We start from the raw sequence: 23055 nt of genomic DNA, 5'->3' as shown, positions 1-23055 counted from the left end.
ATGTGTTTTTCACCAAAGGATGTATTGCTTCTTGTGAATGTTTTTCTAAAACAAGAAAGTGAAAGTTTCATCAAGGAGGGGGGGGTAAGCTGGCTTTTTTTGCCCCATTAAATATTTAGTGCTAGCTATATTTGTGCTGTCAGGTTTCACTGAAAATGTCTGATAAGATAATGAAAGAAGTTAAATGTAAGCTGGGTGTCATGGGCACTTGCCTTAATCCCAGCACACTGGAGTTCTATCAAGGTCAGCCTGGTTGGCAGAGTGAGTTGCAGGACAGCCAGGACTACACAGAAAGAAACCTGTCTCAAACCCCACTTCCAAAAACGAAAAATTTATTGCTAAGTACTATTTTGACTATTTGAGGTTATTTGGTGGCAAGGAGGATTAGTGAATTAAACAGAGGGGGTGGGAACAAATATGGTAATGCTCACTTGTAAAAACTAGAGGATTTTGAGTTGGAGGCCAGCCTAACCTATAGTGAGACCTTGCCTTAAAATGTCCAGAAGAATTTTGGGAGTGAGGGCAATGGGAAAGTCTAGGAAGAAATGAGGGATTCTAATTAATGTTTCTTATATCTGTTATCATTGAGGAAATGATTTTTTTTAACTTTTTGTTTCTTGAGTTGAGTGCACACATGTCATATGGAGGTTATAAGATCTTTGTAGAGTGACTTCTCTTTCTCCATCTTCATGTGGATTCTAGAGGTAGACTGTCAAATTTGCACAAGTGCTTTTACTTGCTGAACCATTTAGCTAGTCTAGGAACAGCTTTAAATGTCAGTGTTGCTAAAATCAGATTGTTACTTGTTATTATCATGTTAGTCCTTAACATTTATAAGGGAATACACTTATGATCAGTTGGCTAGTTGGGTTCCAGAGGCTGGAGAAATGGTTCAGTGGTGAAAAGTACTTGCTTTTTCTGGGGTTTGGTTCTTAGCATACATATCACATGCTGGCTCACAACTGTCTGTAACTCCAGTTCGAGGGCATCTGATGCTCTCTTCTGTCTTTCACAGGCACCAGGGACACATGTGGAACATATATGTTGATGCTCATTTATACACACACAAAAAAATCTTTAAGAAAAAAAAGGGTTCCATCATTCAGATCTGCTAAAATTAAAGCAAAAGATTAGAAGATTGTATTTTAAAATTCAGATCATTTATATGAAGATTACCATGGATTATTTTCTTAAATATAACAGTACCCTATGTAAATAGCATATCTGGTTGTAACCCAGAAAGAACATATAATACCTAACTCTTTCTTTTTGTTGTTGTTATTGTTTGTTTCTTTGTTTTGATTTAGGTACTATCTTATGCAACCTGAGCTATCCTCATACTCATCAAGTAGTCAGAATGGCTCTGACCCATAATCCTGTCCCTCCACCTCCCAAGTTAGAATTGCAATGTGTTCCACATCTTAATTTTTAACACTGATTAATACATCTTGTAGACTGTGGTGTAGGGTAACTGTTAAACTAGTTAAGGACAGTTGAGTTTGAAATTCTAGTCATTAGGGAAGGGGAGGAGAATCATGATTTGATGCCAGCCTGGGCTACATAGAAAATCCTGTCTGGAAAAGCAGCGGACTTAAAGGGGGGGGGAGGGCGGTAACTGTATAATTGTGGGATGTGTGTGAGTTTCCCCACTTACTGCTCTCCTGTGACTCTTTCAGAATGTCTCAATGTCAAACCTGTGGATTCCTGGTTGTATCTTTTTTTTTTTTTAAACTCCCCAGCCTTTGATGTGTTGGGGTAGAAAATACAAACATATAAATAGAACCATGCTAAGAACCCCTGTGTGTGCTTGACCTAGTTCTTGCAAGCATCAGCCTAGGTAATCCAAATGCCATTTCCAAGAACATATTATTTCACCCAGTATTTTAGAATGTTTCTATAAAAGATAAATCTTCTTAGCCGGCCCCTTCTCCTTCCCCACATTCCTCCTCCTACTTTTCCTTTTTCTATCCCCCTCTCCTTTCTCCTCCCTTCTCTAGCCTCCTCTCTCTATACCATTCAACAGGGTCATTATTAGCCTAGTCTGACATAGAACTTGAAGCATCTACCTTACCTTCTAGAATACTGGAATTACAGGCTTGTGCCACCACACCCAGTTTTTGTTTTAGTATACTGCATTCAGATGGATGTGGAAGAAAAGGTGGGACATTGCTCAGTGATAGAGCTTTATTTTTATTAACTTGGAGTTGAAAGGTGAACATTCATGTTTAGAATCAAATGTTATCAGCTGTTGTAGAAGAAAATAACCTCCTTATTACTGAGTTTTTATAAATTTGGAACAGCTGAATTAATAGAATGATAACTGTGAAAGTAAAAGAGCAATAGATAACTCTTTCTTATATAATAGAGACTATCTCCTTAAAATCTCCTTTGAGGGGACTGGAGAGATGGCTCAGCGGTTAAGAGCACTGACTGCTCTTCCAGAGGTCCTGAGTTCAATTCCCAGCAACCACATGGTGGCTCACAACCATTTGTAATGGGATCCAATTAAAAAGAGCTTTAAAAAAAAATTTAAGAAATCTCCTTTGAGATGGGCATACCTTTAATCCCAGCTACTAGGAGGCAGAGGCAGGTGGATCTCTTGACTTCAATAACAGCCTGGGCTACAGAGCAAACCCCCTCCCTCTGTGCCCCCAGGTACCTCTCTTATTTCCAGTTTTTAAATTTCAACTATGCTGTTTCCTGTCCTTTTTATATATAATAATAATAATGTTGTGCTTTCTATCAAGGACCATCTTTGTTCTTAGAGTTTCTTATAGTGTAATTTATGATTGCTTAGTAATTAAATTAATGTTGCTAAGGTGGTAAGTTTGAACAATGCCATGGATTAGAACAGAGCGCTAGAACGAGAAGTCTTGGCACTTTCAGTACTCGCTCACAACAGTACATTCTGTGAAGGGTTTGGGTCTATATACTCGATTCAGCTTGAATTTTGGTTTAACAAACAATTTAACAAACTTTGGCAAATCCTCTCTGAACCTCAGGTTTTCATTTATTCACTGGAGCAAGTAGAGTTGTTGTGAGGAAGAGAAAAAGAAAGTAGTCAATCTAGTATCTGTTATAGTTTTTTTTTTTTTCCCCCGTAGCTGTGGACCGATCCCAGGGCCTTGTGCTTGCTAGGCAAGCGCTCTACCACTGAGCTAAATCCCCAACCCCTGTTATAGTATTTCTTAAATGTTTGTGTTTTAGCTAAACCTTGGTAATTGATCATAAACTGCTATACATAGTATAAATCTACTTATCTTAAAATCTCACTGATGTGATGAAGGGGAAAAGGACAAAAACTTGGATATTATTTTACATTTTCTATGTAAAGATTTACTTGGCTGAAGATAGATTTAGCTGTGCAGTAATAGTAAAGCACCAAGGCTGGAACTGACTCTTAAGAATGCTGCCTTCTAGAATAACAATTTAAAAATGCAAGGCTAGAGAAAGAATGTGTGTGGCATTGCCATTATTACAATTGTTTGGTTTCATACATCTCTAACTCTGAGCCCCTGACTGGCCTCAAACTCATGATACTCCTGTTTGTATCTCCACAGTGCTGCCTTACTATGCCCAAAATTACTTTTTTTTTTTTTTTTCCTTTTTGGAGCTAGGGACCAAACCCAGGGCCTTGCTAGGCAAGCGCTCTACCAGTGAGCTAAATCCCCAACCCCTCCAAAATTACTTTTTGCTGTAGCTGTTTAAGTATCTTAATGATAGAAAGCCACATTTGCCATTGTATCTGGCTTTAAGCCAAGGCCTTTTATTTGTCCCCCAGAAAGCCCACTCAACATTACTGTGAGAAGACTTTTTTGTTGTTGTTGTTTTTTACCCAAATCCTCTAATTTATTGACATGAGTTAGTAGTTTTTTGCATGCATATTGGATGACTAGAAAGCACTTAAGAAAACATTTGGTATTACCTTCAGTTAAATTCTAGTCTATTGATTGGCCTAAGGTTGGCCTCATTTTTTTTAAAAATTTCATATTATGTATGGGTGTTTTGCCTACATGAATGTCCATGGTATGTATGTATGCCTGGTGCCCAAGGCCAGAAGAGGGATTTGGATCCTCTGAAATTGAACTATCTCTCCACGGATTTCCCCCCCACCCCCAACCCCATCCCCCAGCATTCTTGTTTTCCAATTTACGTAATACTATGGAGATAGCTTAATAAGGTCCTTGCTTTACAAGCATTATGACCTGAGTCTGGAGTCTCAGAAACTATCTGAAAGCCTTTGTATGCATGTGTAATCCCAGCAGTGGGTGGGTGGGAGGTGGAGACAGAGCTTTAAATCTCATTGGCCAGCTTACCTAGCTTTCCAGGTGAAGTTATGGACCAAAAAAAGCTGGAAGAAACCTGAGGAGCACCAGAGGTTGCCGGATCTCTAGTTTTACTTGATAATCTAATCTAGGTCTCTCCATTCAAGCAATCATGTTACTGCCTGCAGGGTTTATGAAGATAGTTTAGTTGGTTGAGTGCTATGTAAATAATGATGATATGAGTTGATTTTTAGAATCCATTGAAAAGCAGTGTCTGGCATGTTGTTCTGCACTTGTAATCTCTTCATGGGGTGAGGAGAGGAAAACTGATGAATCCCTAAATCCAACCAGCCAGAATAGTGGTGATTGACACCCGAAAAATAGCACATTAAATTGGTCTCTGGCTCTATGTACATTAACAAGAATATACTTATATATGTAGAGAATATTATAATCTTGTAGCAAAGCACTGTTGGTTAAATTCTGATTTCTGTTTTTATAAATGAGCAGTTTTTTTAATTATTTATTATCTTTATGTTTATGTCTTTTGCTTCTGCTTATTTATGTCTGTGTACTATGTTTATCCATTATGCTTGCAAAATCCAGAAGAATATGGTGGTCCTCCTAGAACTGGAGTTAGGTTAGGTGTTAGCTGCCATATAGGTGCTGACTATCCAATCCAAGTCATTCTGAAGCAGCCAGTGCTCTCAACTATGGACTTATCTCTCCAGCTCCATAAATGGCCAGTTTTTATATACATGTATTCCATTTTCAAGCATATGGTTTTTTAAATTGAGTTTTGTTTTTTAGTCCAGTGACATACATGGTAGTTAGAATGAAAAGTATACCCAGTAGACTCGGGTACTTGAACATACTTAGCCCCTCTTCAATTCATGGATGCTTTATATTCTGTTCTCTTTCCCCCCCAAAAGTGCTTAATTTCCATGCTCAATACCATAATATTTTCTCACCAAAATAATTACATCATTTTAGTTCTGTTGGGAACTGTTTATTCATTGAACTAGAACATACTGCATACATTTCTTTTAGTGAGACAGGTGTTAGGGTCATCTGTGTGTGGCCTTCCCCGTATCTCGTGTTCTATTCCACTGATGAATGTTGTTGACTCTTTCCTTAAAATTACATTCTCAATTCAAATGGCACTCTGCAATTTGGCTTCTCTCACCCTATTTTTGTCTTTTACCTGGGCAACCCCAGAACTACATAGCCCTGATATTCTTGATCATCTACAGTATAACATTCATAGGATTTCAAAATGTACTATTTTCAAGTGTTCTAATTTTTCTGTCACAATCTAAAATTCAGGCTCTAAAAAGTACCAACAGGGGGTTGGGGATTTAGCTCAGCAGTAGAGCGCTTGTCTAGCGAGCGCAAGGCCCTGGGTTCTGTCCCCAGTTCCGAAAAAAAGAAAAGGGAAAAAAAAAAAAAGATACCAACAGGATCCATGCTCTGCTTTTTGCTGTATGGTGTGACTCTTTGTCATTTATGTCACTGGGCTTCAGTCAAACTGATCTCACTGAGCTGAGTGTATTCCTCCCTGTTGATTTGGGGTTCCCTCTGCTTAAAAAGCTTTGCTCCACATTTTCTGTCATCTTGATTCAGTTCTTCTTTACCGTTTTCCAAGTTTCTGCCACTTCCAATTAGAAAGGGAAAAAATGGTCTTGATGTCCAGCTTTCTTAGACAGACTTCATTCTTCTATTAACCATTTTGTTTTGCCTTGCAACTCTCATTAAAACACAGTTTTCAATATATAAACACAATTTGGGCCTTTTTAGTTTCTCTCGTCTGGAATTTAAATCTATTGTTAAAGGGGTTTGCCGTGTCCAACATCCCAACAAAAGTACTTTGAAACAGAAAAGCATCCAAAAAGCGCTTTAATTTACTGAGTGAAATTGTAGTTACTGTGAGTATAGCAGAGCCTAAGATGGTGATCCTGTGAGAAGGCCTGCCTTTACTCTGGACTCTTGTCAGCATGGCCAGATCATATAAACACAAATTTTCCTAAAGATCCTGTTATAGGCAGGAACCAGAGCAAGTAGGAACTTAGTGGGCCATGTAAGGATGCAGAAGGGGGGGTGGAGTTAGCTATCTCTGAAGTAGTTACTGTATTCTGGTCTACTGTGCATAAAATGATGATCTCTAACGTTCTTTACAAACAATTGGCTTGGAAGTGTATTGTAGTAGTTGAGAATTTATGGAGAATGGTATATTTACCTTTGACTTTTAAAGACTTTGTTGCCATTTTGAAAGTAATGAGCATATATTTTTCAGGCAATTTTATGTTTTTCTGCTTCTCACTTTGAACCATGGAACCTATTTCTATTTTTGGCAAAGGAAGATTCTTTTATAATCTTGATAATAATTCTTGATAATGCAGTTAGGTTTCTATTCAGAAAACCTCTGAACTGTGATTGGATATCTGTCCTTAATGTAATGGTGAGGGGCGAATACGACCTTTTGAACTCACTTGCAGGAAAAGATGCTTTGTTTGTTTGAGGTAGAGCAATGGCTCAGTGGGTAGCACTGGCTGCTCTTCCAGAGGCCCTGAGTTCAATTTCTAGCAACCACATGGTGGCTCACAACCACTTGTAATGGGATCTGATGCCCTCTTGGCAGAATACTGTATATATAATAAATAACTAAACCATATATGTGAATCTATCTCTTTCCAAAATGTTGTCTTGTTGTTTAATCTCTGAATAGGTCCAATAAATAGACTGACTAGAGTAGTTACAAATTAACTCAGGTAAAGGTGTTCACTGTTCAATATTGGTGACTTGAGTTCAATCCCTGAAGCCCATGGCATAGAGAACCAGACAGTCGTCATTTGTCATCTAACCTTCAGGTGTGCACCCAAACTGTGACACATTACCAACACAAAACAGTTAAAAATTAAGACAAGGTCACTGAAATTCCTGTAGTGTTCTGTTTGTTCTCTTTTTGTTAGTATCATAATTCATTTTGTTAGAATATATAACCAGATACATCAAAGGAACTAAATACTCAAGGGTGGTGTATTCCACTGTTTAATAAAGGACTATGGAAGACTCATACTCACAAATTTGAGAAATTTTACTAAAATATTTTGATTTTAACCACCTTTTATTTGTTTCAGTAGTTTACTGATAGTAGTTCTTGATATTACTTAGAATCCAATTCATATTTAGTATATTTTAGCATGAGACTGTTCAATCTGAAGCTGACTTTCTGCATGCACTGACTAGATATATATTTATTGCGATAATTCCATTTCCAATAATAAATTTTCTTCAAACATTATATTCACTTTGTTAGGTTGTTAGAAAGAATAGAAAATAATGCGTGCCAAGTACCAGGCGCTGGAAGCTTTGTCGAGTATTAGCTACTTTCAGTAGTTTTACTGAAACTATACGAAGTGCCAGTGTGAAATGTGCTCCTCTCTTACCATCACTGTGGAGTTTTAAAATCTAGAGAACTGAACCGAAATGGGTAGTAGTGATAACAAGAACGCATCCCTAAAGACAGCCATATCGATCTGAAAGATTGAAATTACTGTTTCTGGCTGACCTCAAACTCAGATTCCTAAGTGCTATGTTTACAGATGTGTATTTCTTTTTTCTTTTCTTTTCTTTTTTTTTTTTTTTCTTTTTTTTGGAGCTGGGGATCGAACCCAGGGCCTTGCACTTGCTAGGCAACTGCTCTACCGCTGAGCTAAATCCCCAACCCCCAGATGTGTATTTCTATGTCCAGGTTTATCGTTTGGTTATTTTTTCTTGTGTGTGTGTGTGGGGGGGGGGTTGTTTTGCTCTTTGTAACTTTTTTTTATAATTTTTTTAAAGTTTTTTTTAATTTATTCATTTATTCTGCATAAGTACACTGTAGCTATCTTCAGATACACCAGAAGAGGGCATCAGATCTCTTTACAGATGGTTGCGAGGCACCATGTGGTTGCTGGGAATTGAACTCAGGACCTCTGGAAGAGCAGTCGTGCCATCACAGCAGTGAGCCATCTCTCCAGCCCGATTTTTGTAACTTTTAAAAAAATACATTTATTTAGTTTTTAGGTGACTAACTACCTCAGAACATATATAAAGGTCAGGGGACAGCTTGTGGGAATGTATTCTTTCATTTACCATGTGGGTTCCGGGGCTCAAGATCAGATCTTTTAGCTTGCCAGCATGTATTTGTACTGCTGAAGCCATATCAGTGACCCACTGTTTTCTTTAAACTATCTTTTCCTAATCATTTAGAATATTCATACAAGAGGAGTTAAGCCCACATTGCACATGTCAGGCCTACCAGTAATATACAGTAAAGGCCTGTGTGAATAAAAATAGAGGGTTGTTACTTGTGATGCCAGGGACCACCCTTCTGCTGACCTTCATTCTCAACTACGAGAATTGGTTCTGTTGAATTAGGAGCCAGTCTTGGGAAATGAAGTTGTTTGTGAGCAGAGATGAAAGGCACACATTTTCCCACCCCAGTCAAACAAGGTATTGACACTTGGTGAACTCTGTAGATAGGTTGATTTGTTCTAGACACTTGCTTTTAGTAGATAGGTTTCATTTTCATGAGACAAAAGTTGCTTGGTTGGATAGGTAATGCTTTCTAAGTTATCTTTGTGATCAATGAGGACCTTTCACATACAGTATTTCTTAGCTAATTTTACCTAATTATAAAGAAATTACCATATTTTGTGGTATGAATACCTTTTTAAGGTTTTGTTGTTGGGTTGCTTATTGAGACAGGGTTTCTTTGTGTAGCCCTGACTACCCTAGAACTCACTCTGTAGGCGAGGCTGCCCTCGAACTCACAGAGATCTGCCTGCCTCTGCCTCCTGAGTTTAAAGGGATATGCCATCATCACCCGGACCATTTAAGTGGTTTTTTTTTATTGTTAAAAAAATCTACCTATATAATTTATTGATAGTAGAATAAAAATATTTGTGTACTTAGTTGCTATATTAGCGCCTCGAGAAATAGATAATGGAATTCCCAAAAATGGAAATCCAGCCTCAGGCCATGAGCATTTCTACTAGAGGATTCCAAGCCTCTGAACAAATTCTGGCTTCACCTCCTCACTGGTTCTCAGTTATGTCATTTTTTTTTTTTTTTGGTTCTTTTTTTCGGAGCTGGGGACTGAACCCAGGGCCTTGTGCTTCCTAGGTAAGCGCTCTACCACTGAGCTAAATCCCCAGCCCCTCAGTTATGTCATCTTAAAGAATCATTATTCCTTACTTGTTAGTTCAACAAATAATTACTGAGTGCTTAGTTTTGAAGGCCAGACATTTTCATTTGCTGAGAAAGCAGCATATAAATATTGCCCCTTATTTTCTTGTGGGAGGGTTTGTCAAGATAATAAGTTAATAGTCATTATGATAAACATTGTAGTAAAAAGTAAAGCAGAAAAGGGAGATAGATACACAGGGATAGGAACAAAGGTATATGATAAGTAGGATGATTTGAGCCTAAGTATGAACATATAGTTTGTATAAAGATGAGCAATCAACCATGGAGACACAGGGAAGGTGTTACTGGCAAAAGAATAGCAGGTGCCAATATGTTAGAGAGAGATCCTGTGTGTAGCATTCTCAGCAAGCATGCAAGCCAGTGAGGGAAAAAGAAGATAAAGTTAGAGACATAAAGGGAAACAGACTGTATGTGTGCTGCTTAAGGATTATAGCTATTGCTCAAAGGCAGTGGTTATGACCCCTAACCATAAAATTATTTTGGTTGCTGCTTCAGAACTGAAATTTTGCTACTGTTATGATCTGTAATATGTAAATATCTGCTTTCTGATGGTCTTCGGTGACTTCTGTGAAAGGGTAATTCAGCTCCCAAAGAGGTTTGAGACCCACTGCTCTAAGGTATGGAAAGAAAGCAGCTGCTTTCTTAAGCTGATCTAGTTTGAAAGGAATGCTTCACTGCTGTAAGATAGCAATGGGGGAATGAAGATTAGGTGATTGTTGTAGGATTCTAATGAGGAAAAAAAAATGGCTGCTTAGGCCAAGTAGGTGATTATGGAGATTTTTGTGAATTAACACAACAATTAGTTTGCTATACTTTGACAGCAGCTTAAGAAGGATTTGTTGTCATTAAAAGGAAGAAATGACAAATGACTTTCTGGTCTCAGAAACTAGTTAGGGAGGTGTCTTTCTGTACTGAGGTGGGAAACCTAGAATTCTTGGTCTGCGCAGGAGAGTTCATATTCCTATGATAAAGATACTGAGCTGCTAGAACACAATTCTTTGGAGGTTGTGTTTTGGGGGTTTGTGTTTTGTTTGTTTTGAAGGAGAATAACATATTACACAGCTTTGAATGCATGTCATTACATGTTTTTTAAAATAAAGAGAACCAAAGTGTAAATTGTGGACCTGTTTGTCAAAATGAGTATTGGTACATTATTTGTGACAACTCTCACAGTGCATGGTATGGTTGTTTTTTTCTTTTGTTTGGAAGAGAGGGGTTGTTTATTTCTAGACATGGTTTCTCTTTGTAGCCTTGACTGTCCTGGAACTTGCTCTAAAGACCAAGCTTGCCTCGAACTCAAGAGATCCGCCTGCTTCTGCCTCCCAAGTGCTGGGATTAGAGGTGTGCAATGCCACAACCCCACTAGATTATTTTATAATTTAGTTTATTCCTTGGTCACCAATTAAGTATTGTCGCTCTTCATAGCTTATTTCTCAAAAGTTCTTTAGAGCATATAGCTATATTTGTACTTAATCAGTAAAGGGCTCACAAACAGTGGAAGGAAGAACTAGAACTTTAGTGATAACTGGTTCGGAAGTGCAGTTTCGTTGTTGTTTTTTTGGTTTACCCACTCATACATTCTTGACCTGTATGTATTAGTCACCAATGGTCCCTATAAAAAGTTCCTTTTAGGGGCTGGGGATTTAGCTCAGTGGTAGAGCGCTTACCTAGGAAGCGCAAGGCCCTGGGTTCGGTCCCCAGCTCCGAAAAAAACCAAAAAAAAAAAAAAGTTCCTTTTAACTGTGGTTTATTGAAATGACCTTCCTATGTGTAAGAGTGTTCTGAAACTCGGATTCCCAAGTACTGGACTACAGGCCATGTGGCACTGTGCCAGACTTTGACATTGCACTCATGCCTTTCTTTGTGAAGATTGAATTTGGATCAAATGGAATGTGCCTGAAGTACAATGATTATACATGGAATAAAAGATTTATTGGAAAAAATTAACCTTGGGATGGCAAAATGGTTCAACAGGTAAAACTCTCGGTGCGCAGTCTTCACAGCTTGAGGATCTATCTATCTATCTATCTATCTATCTATCTATCTATCTATCTATCTATCTATCTATCTATCTATCTATCCATCCATCCATCCATCCTTCCTTCCTTCCTTCCTTCCTTCCTTCCTTCCTTCCTTCCTTCCTTCCTTCCTTCCTTCCTTCCTTCCTTCCTGGAACTTGATTTGTAATCATGAATCATGCTGGCCTCAAACTCACAAGAGATCCACCTACCTTTGCCGCCCAAGTGCAAGGATTAAAGGTGTGCACCACCAAGCCCAGCTCTGTTTTGTTTTATTTGGAGACAGAATCCTGTTATGGAACCATGGCTGGCCCATGAACTTGCTGTGTAGACTAGACTGACCTCAAACTCAGAAAGGTAACCTGTGTTCCCTGGATCCTGTAGTAAAAAGAGAAATGTTATTCCCTGACCTCTATGTACGTGCATGTATGCCTCATTTATTGAAAGCCTTCCTAAACTCTATTACAAATGAGATCACTATAGACTAGTAGTAATCCTTCTTTGCTTTAAGCTCCTCAGCCAGCCAGAATCCTTTTACACTCCAAATCAAGCTGGCACTGAGACTTTGCATCTTGTCAGAGGTACTTAGGATGGCTTGTGTGAAGTGAAGTGGTTAGGTGATTCATGGTGTCATGTTCTTCTTGCCAGTTCACCATGACTCTGATTGGTTTTATCTGCCAGACTATGTAATCTGGCAAACTTATTCCTGGCTTGCCTAATCATCTACATGTTTTGTTTTAATTAAGAGTAGAAGCTAATTTATTTTAAATTTTTAAAAATATAATCAGCGTTAACTCAGTCAGTGACTGTTCGTCATGTTCTAATGGAGTGTCTGCTCTTTTTTTAGGGACATGCATTTTATTTGTGTTCATAATGTGTATAGTGTGTGGGTGTGTAAAGGGCATGGGCCAATACTGGGGATCTTCTATTTACCTTTTATTTAGTGTTTTGCGTACTTGTTTTTGGGAGATAGGGTCTTACTTTGTAGCTCTGACTGGCCTGTAATGCATTAGTGACCAGGCTAACCTTGGACTTTGAGGCCTCCTCAGTAAGCCTCTTTGAGTGCTGGGACTAAAGGCATGGACCATCCATCCTGCCTGGCTTTACCTTGTTTTTTAAGTAGGTTTTCTTTCTGAACACTGAACTCAATGACTTGTCAAGGATGGGTAACCAGTGAGTTCCATTCCCCAATGTTAGGAATGCAAATGCTTACTACCATGCCCAGCTTGGACATGAATACTTGGTGTTGGGCGTCTGAAACAGGGTCCTTGGGTTTGATCAGCACAACTGTGCTATGTTGTTTAACCGCTGTTGATTTTATAATAGAGAAATAGCACCACTATAAACAATTTTGAAATTTTAAGTACATAAATGTGTTGTTTTAAACCCATGGTTTTTTGTTTTTGTGGTTTTTTTTTTAGTTATACTTTATTTTATACAAGGAATTATGGGTGTTTTCTAGTGTGCCCTATGGATGTAATCTCTAGCACTTTGACTTGTGTAGCAGATTTATTCATTATCTTTGTAGTTTCAAATATTAGACTATAAGATATAAAAAATTGTTCCTTAAAGTTTACAATTGAGGATAAAAAGTAGAGAACTGTCATCTAATTGTGAAATGACCATGTCGTCAAGGCTATAAGTCATATTTCTATTGCATAGTAAGAAAACCCCAATTTCAGCTTGTCCTTCTGCCTCCTGGGTATTGGGATTCCCCGCATTAAACTACCATGCCTGGCCTGACATACACGTAAGTTCAAATACATGGTAACAGTAATGGCTGAGAGCAACAATAAGATGAGTAACAGTAAGAAATGAGGACACAGCAAGAAGACATTGTGTTAAACCTCAACATGTGAGACTCGGATCCTCAGGAACCGCCAGAAAGTCAGTGAGGTTCAGGATCCGGCTCTTTACGTTTGCATTCACAGTGTGCACGATGTGAGCGCGCACAGCTGCCGGTGGATAGGTGCAGGAGGTATCTCGTCTGCTGGTTTAAAACAGTGTCTTATGTTTGTAACCCCGTTTGGCCTTGTACTTGCTACGTATGGAGCCCTGGCTGATTGATCAAAAATTTATGAAAGTCGTCCTGATTCAGCCTTTCGAGTGTTTGTATGACAGATGGGTACCACCATTCTCTTCTTGCTCAGGTCTGGCATCTTTAAACAGTATTTTATTTTAAGAAAATGAAAAAAAAATCCTAGCTGAGTATAATTATGTCCTAGTTTTATAAACATTTGTAGGTTTACACGTGTAGAAAAGATACAGTTTGACTTTCAGCAGAGTCAGTAATTATCAATATGTGGTCTGTTATATTTTACCTATTTCCCTTAGCCTTTATTGCAGTATTATATATTTTTTTCTTTTTTCTTTTTTCTTTTTTCTTTTTTCTTTTTTTCGGAGCTGGGGACCGAACCCAGGGCCTTGCGCTTGCTAGGCAAGCGCTCTACCACTGAGCTAAATCCCCAACCCCGCAGTATTGTATTTTTAAGGACATATTTCGTGCATTTTATTTTATTCTCCCTGTATATATGCTAACATGTATTATTAAGGAACAGTGGTTTGTTTGGTTGAAAGTGTACACTCTTTTTCTACTCTACTTATTTTACTATATAGTATAATAAGTGACCAGCATTCAGCCCTGTTCTTCATTACGTGTGTTACACAGACATTTGTGTATATGTGACAGTGGATTTATTTCAATCAGGGTCCAGAAATTGCCTTACACACTCCGCACTTTTCTTGTTTTTTAAACCTTCTTTAATCTTTAATAGTTCCCCTGCCACTACTCACTACTTCGTTTACCTTATACTCCACATTCTGAATTTGTGCCCTTGTGGTATTACTGTACTTTGTTCTCCTTTTGTTATTCTGATAGTTTGTTCTAGAGGTTTGTGGTTGGTTTCAGAGTGGCAAGAATACTTTGTAGATGAGGCTGTGTACTCCTATTGCATTTAAAAGTTAAATGTCTTTTATTGTGATACTAGGACTCATCATTAGGTTAAGGTGCAAGTTTATCCAGTGTAAGGCTCCAGGCGCATGCATGGTGTGTGTATGTGAGCGTGCACAAAAGGTGCAGCCAGCCCTGGGTTTGGTTCCCAGCTCCGAAAAAAAAGAACCAAAAAAAAAAAAAAAAAAAAAAGGTGCAGCCAGAGGGCAGTTTCAAGTGGGTATCATTCTCAGAAACTCATCTTTTTTGAAACGGAGTGTCTCAGTCTTGGTTGGGCAGTTAAAAACCTTGGACTCTCCTTTACCTCTGCTCTCAGTGCTGGAACCCAGATCCTCAGACTTGCTAGGCAAGTGCTTTATTAACTGAACTATTTTCATAAGCCACAGGGAGATGACCAGTGGAGACAGAAAAGTCTTCTGGACACTCTTAGGCTAGCATTCTAGTCTGGGTTTTATAATAATGAACCTCAAAATTGGGTGAAGACAAGGGCCAACTGACTTCCAGATTGTCCTCAGACCTTTAAGTATGTTCTATGGTACACATAAGTGAAGTCACTGGAACTATTATTTTTTTGGGTTGAATGCAGATTTTTACCTGTGTCTCTGGAAAAATGACTTAATATTTTGGTGCCTCAAAATATTCACTGTTTTAGATGTTGTAATTATTCAGCAATGAAAATTTATGTAATGTTTAAAACATAGTAATCAGAACAAGGAAAGCAGATGTTAATAACTATATGCAGAAAATAACAGAAGAAAGAAAAGTCAGTAAAAATATTAAGGCTAGTACTAGACATTTGTTGGTATTAAAATAATGAAACCCTTAGGATATTTGCAGCAGTCCTTTCTTACAGACCTTATTGTCTCTGTCAGTAGTTTTCAACCTGTGGGTTGAGACCCCCTTTGGGGGGGGGGTCACACACCAGGTAATTCTGCATGAGATATTTACATGATGATTCATAACAGTGGTAAAATTACAGTTATGAAGCAGCAAATGAATAATTTCGTGGCTGGAGTCACTACAACATGAAAAACTAATATAGTCACAACATTAGGAAGGTTGAGAACCTCTGGTTTATGTAAGGTATAGGAAGAATAGTTTAACCTTGGAAGTGGGAGATGGATACAAATCCTGAGAGCATATGGTCAAGAAACGTACTCTAGAAATCTAGACATATTTTTGTATTTAGTTTAGAGCAGTGATTTTTCCATTGATCATGAGAATTATCCTTTTATCCTTCCTTAGTTTTACTCTCACCCTCCATTAATTAAATTGTTGGTGTTGTGTATGTCAAGGAGTCCTGCAGTTGACCTTTGTCTGACTCAAATGCAGAATCATTTATTAAAAAAATGTCTTTTGATTATCATTTAGAAACCTTGTCTCAGAGATCCTGAAGGGAGAGACTTGGATTGGAGACCAACAGTTGGCTTTTAGTAAACTTGACAAAAGTTAGACCTTGTAAAGGGTTTCTAATTCATATTATTTCAGTGGATAAAATAAAAATGAGTCAATCTTTCAGAAAAGGAATGGTTTTCAAACCCCAAATTCTGCTCAGATTTTAAGGAATCGGCTGCTGCTTTATTTTAGTCATCAAGAGCTTTGCAGATACAGTGGTTGGAATACCTTGTCTTTGTAATAATTTCTAGTTGGGAGTACTTGGGAAATGGAGGCAGGTGAATTGTCACAAGTTTGAAGCCAACTTGATTAATGCAGTTTAAACATCTCTCCCCATCCTACTCCCTAAAAATCCTGCTAAAATGCTTGCAGTCATTTGAAATAATATTAACATTGTGGAGACCGAAGAACGCTCAGGTACAAGCAAATAGCTGGAACTATGTAAATGGTATCTTAGGTTGAGAGCTTGTCTTTTCTGTAGGAGTTAGAGTGTAGGCCTGGAGAGGACGGCTCTGCAGTTAAAAGCACTGGCCACTTTCACAGACCATCTAGGTTCAATTCCCAGCACCCAAGGACAGTTCACAACTTCAGTTCCAAGGAATCCATTCCCTCTCTGCCTTTCCTGGGCATCAGGCACACATCTGGTATATATCACACACAAAGGCAAGAACAAGCTGCCTTCTATGTCAGATTATTTTTGGTTGGATTTTTGATGTGGGAACAATTTTGTTCATTTCTTTTGATAAATTTATGTTCCCCAGAAGAAATTGCTGTTTATAGCAGCATTTCTCTGAAACTTTGCAGGGTTGTTTTTTTGTTGGTTTGTTTTTTAACTTTTTCAATTTAACAAGCAAAAATAATGTTTCCTTTATGTGTGCAGAGGCCAAAACAGGAGGATACTTACATTGTTTCCTGAAGTTTAAACATGGATGATACAGCTCTCTGTGGTCTAATCCTGCTTAGGTGTCCAGTGTCTCTTTGAATATATATTCCCCACTAACCTAGCTCTAGACCACTTAACCAAAATACGTATTTCTTTTAAAAGATACCCCCTCCCCCCATGTAAGCTCTGGTTTATATTGAGAATCATAAATAACATAGGGGTCTTTGTAGATTCCCAAATTAAATCTGGTGTCAGGGTTACTTCTAACATTTCAAATTGTCTCTCTTCTACTACTCAAAATATCTATAAACATTTGTCTACTCTAGAAATTTAAATTTAACAAAACACAGTTCTTACATCTCTATCATCCAAAATCACTCCTTATAAATAATTATTTGCTAATGGAAGCAAGTTGAAAGTATGCTAACTTTCTGACTCAGTAATCTGCCAACACACACACACACGGATCTCATTTTAACGCCAAAGGTAATCTGGTAAAATGGACAAAAAGTAAATGTTGAATTATACCTGGAGACAGATGTATGTATGTATCAGCAGTATAAAAATGCCTATGAAACAGGGTTTCTGTGGCTACAAACTCTTCTAGTAAGCTGTAACCTAGTAAAAGGAAAAAAGAATAAGCTAAGAGAAAAAATTTATCAAAAGGGCTTTCTTTTCTGTCTTAGGTTATTTTACACTAGACAAGTTGATTCTTTCTCCTTCACCCTTGTCTTGTTCCCCATCCTATGAATTTGAGGGGAGTGGTTAATGTTACTGAAGTTCTAGCTAAGTTTTTACCACTTAGGGTGGGACTTTTAAATGATTATAAAACCTAAGGATTAAGAAAGTCAGTAGGTAACTGAAAACATGTTTCTTAAGTTTGACTTAGAAATTTCTTTTCACTTATTCTTTCACCTCTTTTCTCTTTTGTACCTTTGATGATAGGGAATCGAAACCCAGGGTTATAGTTATTGCATGTTCTTATCTAAAATACACACTGTGCATTGATAGTTGGATTTCATCATTTTATGAATAACATAACTATGAGGCAGATACTGCTGTTATTTCCAAAGGTCAGTTTACATGTCCAGGATTATAAAAAGGAAAAGGGTAGTAATACTGCTTTTTTTTTGTTTGTTTGTTTTTTGTTTTGTTTTGTTTTTCCCCCTGTGAGACACTGTCTCCTCACTCTAGTTCTGCCTATCCTGGGACTCACCTAGTATAGTATACCCTGGTATCCTTGAATTCGCCCGGCTGATTTTGGTTTTTGCTTTGTTGTGTTTGCTTCCCCTGGAGTTAGTGACTGAGGATTTCCTTTTCCTGCTGCTTAGTAAAGCTCTTACTGAAATACTGGCAGCTATATTCTCTGCATGCTCTGGGACAGACTTGGTTTTACTTTTTTCTTTTGCTTTTATGAATCGAAACAAGATTTCAGAATTTAAGTATTTCAAATTCGTTTTCTTGCACACTTGGAAGTAGTATAAACCCTTGAAATATTTTACCTGTTTTTGAGTATAGCTCTGTTATCTGTAGTTTGTTATAATGTCATTTTACTTTGGATTTCTTAATAGAGCTTTTCTTTGTTGAATTATAAGGAAAGAAAGAACTGGAGACAGGATTGAAATTGGATTTAAAAAAAAACAGAAATACTACCTTAAAGTCCTCCTGGCATAGTCATTGTTGCTTTAACAAGATTAAGAGGGATTTTTTTTCCCCTAGCTCAAAGAAGAGAAAATACAGACCTGTTATTTTCGTTTGTTTTATTTTTATTATTTTCTGTTTATAAGTATATTTCCTGCTTGTACCTCTTCGTACCACATGTGCCTAAAGCTTTACGGAGGTAGTAAGCCCTCTGTGTCTCTGTGTGGGTGCTAGAAGTGAAACAAGTTTGCTCTTTACCACTGAGCAACTCCCCAGACCCCACCCAGCTCTGTTCTTTATTGGATTTACTAAATTTTCCATCTTGAGTAAAAATTAGAGGACTTAGAAACAGCACTAGGGCCAGGCGTTTACAGTGTAGTTCAGAATCTGGGCTTTGTTACATAACTTTTGCTGTAGATTATCTCAGATAAAAGTATATGCTGAGGGGTTGGGGATTTGGCTCAGTGGTAGAGCGCTTGCCTAACAAGCGCAAGGCCCTGGGTTTGGTCCCCAGCTCCAAAAAAAAATAAAAAATAAAAAGTATATGCTATTGTCTTTTGCTCGGCTGGTTTGGGTAATACTGGTAAGCACTAAAGATGGAATGTATACAAGTGCATAGTTTTCATACAATAATCATTTTTGATTTATGGCCTCGTAATGAATTGAGTGAACTGTGAAATACAGCAGATTCTCACTTTTCTGTTAGCAGAAATCAAGTCACTTGGCACTTTGTTTTAAAATGTTCTTGCTGCTGGGTATATAGTACAACCTTTAACATCAGCAATAGAGGCAATCCAATCTTTTGTAAGTTGGAGGCTAGCTTGATCTACATAGCATGTTTCAGGACAACCAAGGCTACCCACTGTCTTGGAGTAAAAGTATGTGTTGGAAGATGTCTTGCCTTAGACAGCCTGGGCTATCTTGAGATCTATGATCCTCCAAATTTGGCACTTTAATTTTAGCAAAACTAATGGAGGTCATCACTGAGTCAAGTGAGTTGGACCATTTTCTCCTGTGGTACAATAGGAAAGTCATTAATGCCTTTCAGAATCCACTATATATATTTTTAATATAGTAGAAGGACCTTGAGTCTCATATTAAGAGATATGACTCTGGTTATTGTTCTTCTAACAAACTATTTCTACTACTGACAGTACCATTCAAGATGATTTCAACATATTAAAGGAACCTCAAGAGTAAGAACTAAAAACAAAAAGTTATCCCTTTTTATTTGACACATTAGTGAAACACTAAATTGAATCTTACATTTTCTTTTTTTAAAGATTTTACTTATTATATATAAGTACACTGTAGCTGTCAGACACACAAGAAGAGGGTATCAGATCTCATTACAGATGGTTGTGAGCCACCATGTGGTTGCTGGGATTTGAACTAAGGCCCTCTGGAAAAGCAGTCTTAACCTCTGAGCCATCTCTCCAGCCCAAATCTTACATTTTCAAAAAGAAAATAGATACAATTAAGCATATTGTTTTAGAGTGATTATAGTTGGTTTTATGACATTTTTCCTCAAATATTATGGATTGGTTTGAATAAAATATCCTTAGTTCTAGGTATATAGTAATATTTTGCTAAATCTGTGAGAAAAAAACAGGTGGTCAGGTAACTAAAAAAAACCTATTAATATTGTGTATAAACAGAGCTGGCATTTAGTTGGGTATATTTAGATGTGTTTTTCTTATAGTATCTTCGTCTAAAGCAGACTTTTAAATTCTTTTGCTTTTTTTGCCTCTAACCCACTTGACAGTAAAAAAAGAAAAAAAAATGTTGTTAAACTGTCTAAGCTCAGACATAGCAATAAACTTTATCTTTCTTGGAACAGTTTAAAATGATTGGTGTTCTGGGATAGTTTCCTGAGATACTTAACTGGTTTATAAGCTAAATTCAGGGTCATTGTCAGAGGCTCACTGGATTTTTAACCCACCAACTCTAACACTGACCCTGAATCTCTTGCATGTCATTTAGCTCCAAACATATTTTTATACATTCTTTTTGACTGGTAATAGTAACAGTCTTTTTGTGGTAGTAGTGTTTGTTTGTTTTTCAATTTTCGTGTTTTCCCATTAACTCTGTGTACCTGTACTATCTCCTCCCCCCCCCCCCCCCCCCCCGGAGCTGGGCACCGAACCCAGGGCCTTGCGCTTGCTAGGCAAGCGCTCTACCACTGAGCTAAATCCCCAACCCACCTGCACTATCCTTTACACTTAATTTTTACTTTATGTTAATTTTCCTTTTAGCATTGTCTTCTGAGATGAAGTCATGTTGATACATAGAGCTCTAGCTAATTTATGTTTTTATTACTGTAGGAATATCTTTTAATGAATAAACTATAATTTATTTGCCTTCTTTAGCAGAATTAAGTTAATGTAATGAACCTGTTTTCTTGTGTACCTATAAAAGTATATTCTCAGAAGCATAATTTCTTTGTGATTAGACCTGAACATTTTTTTACCTAGCTAAATTACTATTTAAAAGTAGTTGTAACAGTTACTATGTTTACCAGCAATATGAAATAGGTATTTAAATTAATATTTCTATTATGGTAATCTTAAACAATGTTATGTTCTGATATTTAGTCCTTTTTTAAAAGAATTATTGTGTTTTAAAGACAGAGCTCATTCTCTAGGCTAGGCAGCCCTCAGTCTTGTGGCAATCCTTCTGTCTCTTAGCTTCATGGGAGTGGGTTGCAGTTGTAAGCCTGATACTGATACAAAAAAAGAAGTGATTTTAATTTTGTCCATATACAGAGCTGACAGTTCATGTATCCAGTTATAAATTTTGAGTCTTTATCATGTTCATCTTATATTACTTTATTACCACTTTATATATGTCTTGATATCTGGTCATTCAAGTTTATATCATACTTTTCTGAATTTCTGTTCTCAACTTTCAATTAAAACTAGTTGAGAGATGCTATAGAGGTGGCACTGTGATTAAGAGTTGATTGCCAACACCCACATGGTGGGGATCCAGCTCACTCTGCTGACCTCCAAGACCACCAGGCATGCACAGTATATGCAGACCTACTTGCAGGCAAACATCCATACACATAAAATAATAAAATTTAAATTCCACTCCCAGCCCCCCAAAAGAAAGAAGCAGACAATATAGTATATGCCTATAATTTTGCACTGGGGAAATAGAGGCTGGATATGAGGAATTCAGGGTCATCCTTAGCTGTATAGCAAGTTAAGGCAGCCCAAGATACACGAGACCCTGCCTCTAAGCAGCGGCAGCAGCAGCAGTAACAAATCCCAAATTTAATTGAGAGTAAAAACAAATATTCTTAGCTGTATTTGAGAATCACAGTACTAAAGAAAGTATTCTATAATTGATATAGATTTATGACTTTCAAATTTTATCGGTAAAAACTCTATAGTATTAGCTCATGTTATAGTTGCTAAGAAAATGAAGTTTTCTACTCTACTGTAAAGTTTTCTGTGTTGATCTTTATTCAAAAAATGCCGAATTTCAATAGTTGTAGTCATTCTTAATGCTTCTAGGATTAAAAAAATACATTATTAAGACAGTCATGATGGTATATATCTTTTATCCCAGAAGGAGAGAATCAGAGACAGGTTGATCTCTTGAGTTCCAGGACAGCCAGAGCTATATAGTGAGGTTCTCCCTCAAAATAAATAAGAATAAATAGATAAATAGAAAGGATGGATGGGCAACAGATAGACACACAAAAGCGTTGTTACAATATTATTTTATAAGTGCCTTAACCCCCATGTCTCCTGTGGGTTTGTGTACTTTGTCTTTTTGTCTGTCCTTAAATGATAGTCCGTCTGTATAAGAGCCTACCCACACTGTTCCTCTCCCCATGTGGTATAGATGTTAGCATCGGTCTTGGATTTCACTCACTTTGTTTCTTTGTAGGAAACGCAGGTCTGAATGGAGATGGGCTGCAGACCGAGCAGCTATTGTCAGCCGCTGGAACTGGCTTCAGGCCCATGTTTCTGACTTGGAATATCGAATTCGTCAGCAAACAGATATTTACAAACAGATACGTGCTAATAAGGTAAAGAATGCATTTTTGGTATATTCTGACCAGTTTAAAAGCTGCCATTATCCCCCTTCTCCCACCCCTTTCCATTCTTTGAATAACTCTTTAACTGTGTCAAGATAAATGTTTTAATGGCTCAGTGTGACAGTGTAGTGTGAGAGTCTGAAATAGGAGACTACAACCCTCAGTTGACAGTATCTGGGCCAATATGAAAAAAAGAAACCATATAATAACAGACTATAGTGTTTATTTCACGTTGGCAAAGGAGTATCTACTACTTTTTATTTTGCCTATTTCATTAGATAGTCTCTATTATTGCTAAGCTCTTTCTTGAAGAAAATTTTCAATTAAAGGATTATCAGAACTAACGTAGATGATAGGAATGTTACTTTCTTGTGTTCTGTTTAAAAGGATTGACAGTGACATTGAGCAGTTTTCCTTCTTGAAAAATCATCTTTTAAAAAGGGTCTTTTGTTCTTTTTGAATGTGACTTGAGGAAAATTATGCATAGGAAGCAAGCCCTTAAACTGCTGGGGGCTTACTAAGTACATACAGTGGTCTTTGGCGGGATGTACTAGAAAAGAAAGAAAACCTACTTTCATGGTACTTAACGTTCTTGTAAAACA

General features: G+C 37.5%; 1 protein-coding gene across 10 annotated transcripts in view; it reads left to right on the top strand.

Annotated features, from left to right (window-relative positions):
• Nucleotides 1-23055, top strand: part of Kansl1 (KAT8 regulatory NSL complex subunit 1) — a 130791-nt gene that overhangs the window by 64156 nt on the left and 43580 nt on the right. For all 10 annotated transcript variants that reach the window (XM_087573233.1, XM_087573227.1, XM_087573230.1 and 7 more), the window contains 1 exon segment: nucleotides 22303-22444. In XM_087573233.1, the coding sequence (XP_087429359.1) occupies nucleotides 22303-22444 (142 nt within the window).

This window comes from Rattus norvegicus, chromosome 10 (genome assembly GCF_021556685.1).
Source record: "Rattus norvegicus strain SHRSP/BbbUtx chromosome 10, alternate assembly SHRSP_T2T, whole genome shotgun sequence".
NCBI classification, from domain to species: domain Eukaryota; kingdom Metazoa; phylum Chordata; class Mammalia; order Rodentia; family Muridae; genus Rattus; species Rattus norvegicus.
The sequence above is the reverse complement of the archived record's forward strand: the minus strand, read 5'-3'. Positions and strand labels throughout refer to the sequence as shown.